At 45.1% G+C, this 5,259-nt stretch overlaps 1 protein-coding gene across 1 annotated transcript; it reads right to left on the minus strand.

The window, feature by feature from the left end:
* Positions 1-3,294: 3,294 nt before the first annotated feature.
* On the minus strand, positions 3,295-4,619 carry LOC123130627 (uncharacterized). Its single transcript, XM_044550466.1, has 3 exons — positions 4,507-4,619; positions 4,009-4,351; positions 3,295-3,809 (listed from the first exon to the last, which is right to left on the minus strand). The coding sequence occupies exons 1-3, from the start codon at positions 4,530-4,532 to the stop codon at positions 3,804-3,806; spliced, it is 375 nt and encodes a 124-aa protein (XP_044406401.1). The 5' UTR covers positions 4,533-4,619; the 3' UTR covers positions 3,295-3,803.
* Between the last annotated feature and the right edge of the window lie 640 nt (positions 4,620-5,259).

The following is a 5,259-nucleotide window of genomic DNA, read 5'->3' on the forward strand; positions in this document are numbered from 1 at the left end:
GGGCTTCGCCTAAGCACTACATGAATATGACGAGAGGTGTAAACTGTGAAAGGGGCATTGCACACGGCTAACAACTGTTGATGTGTGTTCTAGCGGTGCACCCCCTTATATATATATAGGTTGGAGGGGAGGAGAGGCAGCCAAGGGGGCGCCCCAAGTAGGAGGAATCCTACTTGGGTGCCTCCCAATTCGGCCTTCTCCCCTTCCACATTCATCTAGAGGGTGAAGGAAGGAGGAGGGAGGAGAGAAGGAAGGGGGAGGCCGAATTGCTCCCCTTATTTTCTCTCTTCCCCTCTTGTCTTCCCCCTTATATCGGCCTACATGGGGTGCACCAGCCCCCTAGGGGCTGGTGTGTCCCCTTCTTGGCCATTAGGCCCATGTAGTTGCCCGGGGGATGCCCGAAACTCCTTCCGTGACCCGATATGTACCCGGTACCTCCAGAACACTTCCGGTGTCCGAATATCATCGTCCAATGTATGAATCTTTACCTCTCGACCATTTTGAGACTCCTTGTCATGTTCGTGATCTCATCCAGGACTCCGAACAACATCTGTTCACCATATCGCATAACTCATATAATACAAGATCGTCATCGAACGTTAAGCGTGCGGACCCTACGGGTTCAAGAACAATGTAGACATGATCGAGACACCTCTCTGGTCAATAACCAACAGTGGAAACTGGATGCTCATATTGGTTCCCACATATTCGATGAAGATCTTTATCGGCCGTACCGTAATGACAACATACATTATTCCCTTTGTCATCTGTATGTTACTTGCCCGAGATTCGATCGTCAGTATCTTCATACCTAGTTCAATCTCGTTACCAGCAAGTCTCTTTACTCGTTCCATAATACATCATCCCGTAACTAACTCATTAGTCACATTGCTTGCAAGGCTTATCATGGTGTGTATTACCGAGAGGGCCTAGAGATACCTCTCTGATACTCGGGGTGACAAATCATAATCTCGATCTATGCCAACCCAACAAACACCTTCAGAGATACATGTAGAGCATCTTTATATTCACCCAGTTAAGCTGTGACATTTGATAGCACACAAGGTATTCCTCTGGTATCCGGGAGTTGCATAATCTCATAGTCGAAGGAATATGTATTTGACATGAAGAAAGCAATAGCAATAAAACTGAACGATCAACATGCTAAGCTAACGGATGGGTCTTGTCCATCACATCAATCTCCTAATGATGTGATCCCGTTCATCAAATGACAACACATGTCTATGGTTAGGAAACTTAACCATCTTTGATTAACGAGCTAGTCTAGTAGAGGCTTACTAGGGACACGGTGTTTTGTCTATGTATCCACAAATGTATCATGTTTCCGGTTAATACAATTCTAGTATGAATAATAAACATTTATCATGATATAAGGAAATATAAAATAAAAACTTTATTATTGCCTCTAGGGCATATTTCCTTCACTTTTTTCTAAGGTCATGTAATATTTTTAGGTAGCTGCTCTTGCTAAGATCCATGGCTTCGTACTGTATTTCTATAGTTCCTTTCTTTCCTTCGGTCCAGACTTGATCAGGGTAGCTACTCAGTATTTTGGAAATTTGTATAACATGACACTGAGGTTGTATCACGACTTATGAGTCTGTCCACAAAATGATCTCATTAGAAAAATAAAACCATTTTATCTCATCATGTTCAGGTATGAACACGGAGGGTCGCACGCCACCTATTTGATGCTTTACAATAGAAGTGTTCTTTGCTTTGTTTTGTTGACCGTAATTTTTGATGACTTGCATCAATGGTGTTCTTCTTCAGCTGTTGGGCAGAAGCTACTTCTCATAATAGATATAGAAGGTTTGCTTGGCAAAAAAGCCTTTTGGAGGCCGAGCTACCAGGAGGCCGATATCTGTGCCGTCGCGCGTTGCGCTGATCAGCGCCACACAGTCATGCATCTGCCATATTTTAGCAACTAGCCTTTTTCAGTCTCCCGTATTGCTATTAAATAAACAATGGCAGCTCATGTAGAGACTCGGCACTAGAGAGCGCGCACATTTGCCATCAAACGGTCACACATGTTCATAGTGGGGGTTCCACGGGGAGCACATGGGATTGACTCGGTCCTCATGTGCTCTAACTAAACTGTCTCGCCTGCGCAATTTGCACATGACAAACACTGTAAATGTTTGGTGCCTCTGCATCTACACACGACAAACATCAGAACACGCTAACAATGATCTAATTAAGAAACAAGAACCCCAGAATTCCCATCACTGAAAAGGTTAAACCACATACTTGGTCATAGCAACATCACAAATTCAGTGCACTAGAGGAATTAAACAGCGACACCAGCTCACACCTACGGAATGTTCTCACTTGACAAATAGTCGATTATTTAGTTAGCAAACCAAACTTCAAGCAGTCACACTGAAATTTTGGTGGGTTGGTGCAAGTGTTCTTTCTGTGACCTCACAAGCTGCATCTTGACCATCGAGGCGACTTCCTCGATGCCTTTGGAAGATCGCCTTGTTGCAGACAAGTGGTGCTCTTGTGATCCTGAACCCCGCAAACAGAACATAATCTAGTCCTTTTAGCTGGCTGCTCTATGGCGCCTTCTGGCGACTTGTGCTAGGGCGACCCGCTGGCCTCTTCTGCAATGGTGCTGCAAAACTATCGGAACATTGTGAACCACTCGGCGCTGGTTTTGGTAGACCAAAATGCTGTTTATTTCCTATCTCTGATCCTACAGAATCAGCTGCCATTTCTTTGCCAGATAGCCCCATGCCGTCGTGTATAGCAACAACAGGCTTCACTACTGTTTTCACATTTCTCAGTTGCTCCATAGCAAAGACTATATGCATCCACATTGTTGTCACCTAGTTTCACAATTTCTAGGCACAACAAATGCAGGCACTTTTTGCATCAGAGGGAGTATATCATAATTTCCTTGGCACACGGATTAAAACAGAAAAGGGAAGATACTTTAAGCACATGGTTGCACACCATCTTGAAATGCTCAAACATGCCACATTCACACTTGAACTCATCACCCAGATCGTTCACTTGAACGATGAAGTAATTCTTGCACCGCATTTCTCTCGAATCCTTCTTAACATACCTGGTGGTGTACTCACGACGCGGTACAACTTCAACCAGCATATACAACCCACCTTCATAAAGCATCTCACTGAACTTTTCAAACATAGTCCTAGTATAAATTTTGGAAGCATGAATCTCAATAGGCAAGTTATGAGTTAGAACCACACACTCCCTGCATTTCTATCATACGATCATCATAAGTAACTGGGAGGAGACAAATTATGATAAGAAAAATCGATATATTCAACAGAAATAAGTTAATAAAATTTTCTACAAATGATAGGTTACTAGGATTGTGCACGGTTGGGGCGCACATATCATTGGAAAGAACTCAGTGAAAATCCACTTGAAAGTGCAGACTTTCACGTCACTCATCAGCACAGCGCCAAAAATAATACTCTGAAAGTGATTGTTAACACCAACAAAAAGCCCGAATGGCATGTCATAGATATTAGTTTTGTATGTGGTATCAAAGGTGACAACATCACCAAAGCACTTAAACTACTCAATGCTTCATCCTGTTGTCCACATCAGAGTTATCACTCGACCTTCATCATTGACTTTGAACACTATATTTGAACTCAGGATCTTCGGCCGAATCAAAACTTATCCTCAATGCCGGATTAACAACAACATCAGCTTTTTTATCTGCATAAGCACGTCTTGAAGCCTCGAGTGCAGGAACCCTGCTTGGATTGATTTCCCTCTCATCTGCCGCCTTGCCAATCCTAATCCTGCCGTTTTTTCAACATGTTGGACATGCATTCTGTCAGCTCCATTGGAAAAACATACTATTTCTTGGTGGACATTCTAAAAACAGATATTCCAAGCACACCCGAACACCATCATGGATAACTCACTACAAAGTTCCATACAAGCTATCATCTATCAGTTCGAAAGTAGTTTTTTATCATTAGTTTTGAACTTAATTACCTTTGAGTCCAGCAGGAGCCTTTTGAGTTGGAGACGAACACGCCCTCTGCATCTCCATCCTCTCTGAACGGTTGCATCGCTAATATCTTCAGGTGGCCTATCGTTTGAATCGGCAACAACCACGCTAGCACCATTGTATGAGCCAGCTTCCTCTTCCCCCAGCATTGCATCCAAAAGGCGCCTCCCTGCGCCAGGATGCTCACCATACATAGAGCCAGTTGTGTGCTCAGAGGAAATCAAATCTTCGCAGTCCACGCGAGCTTCATGGATAGAAGCAACGACTGACTCCACAACAACGATATCTCCTCCTAAGAGATCCCCGACATCAACTCTAGGAATCAATCTGCAACGAATCGCACAAATTCATCTCGTCAGATCCAACATCATGGGCAATGGAACCAGACAACGCTAGCTACCACAGGAAACATGCTCTACAGGGATAACTTGTTCCCAGCCCTAGAACAATGGGATAAAGTGAGAGATCCGTGGAGAGCTTACCCTGATTCGGCATCCTCGAAGCCCATCCATGGCGATTCCGTCACACGCCGAGCTGCCGCAAGAAGGGGATGAATGGTCTAGCGACGCAGGAAATCTGCAGTGTCACATGGGCCCTTCTAAAGACCATTAATTACCCACCAGCCCACTACGTGTGCGACATTTAAAACGGCCAGTAGTTTTTTTTAGAAAAGGAGGATGTACCCCGGCCTCTACATCTGGATGATGCATGCAACCATATTATTAATTATTCACAGAAACCATACAAGGTGATACATCAATAAGCCTAAAACCACCATCTTGGCAACACCGTTGCTACTCCTATCCCCTTGATGAAGGCGTGCCGAATGTCCGGGCCTAATACCAAACAGACATCGCACCAAAGCCTAACATCTAAAGTAGGGTGTACCATCCAAGCCACTACCTGGATTGGTCCCACACCGGTCTGGCACACTCACAGTGAGCACCACACGCTGCAAGGGCCGTCACCTCCATCATCCCTCGGTCCATCTTCAGAGCATAGCTGATGCACCAACCTTGCCAGGCCTCTCTGCCATCAACGCCACCCTGACGCCAGACAGCTTCCTCCTCCTGCACGAGTCCATCTCCCCGCATCAGACACCGAGTCTCCACAGCGCCACACCGTCGAGAACCGCCACCATCAATGTGGAAGATGAAGCACCGCTCCACCAAAGATGCCGTCCTCCGATCCCACGAGCCCGTGTGCATCTCCAAGAATGATGCCCCCAAGGGGGA

The sequence above is a fragment of the Triticum aestivum genome, chromosome 6A (assembly GCF_018294505.1).
Source record: "Triticum aestivum cultivar Chinese Spring chromosome 6A, IWGSC CS RefSeq v2.1, whole genome shotgun sequence".
In the NCBI taxonomy this organism is placed as follows: domain Eukaryota; kingdom Viridiplantae; phylum Streptophyta; class Magnoliopsida; order Poales; family Poaceae; genus Triticum; species Triticum aestivum.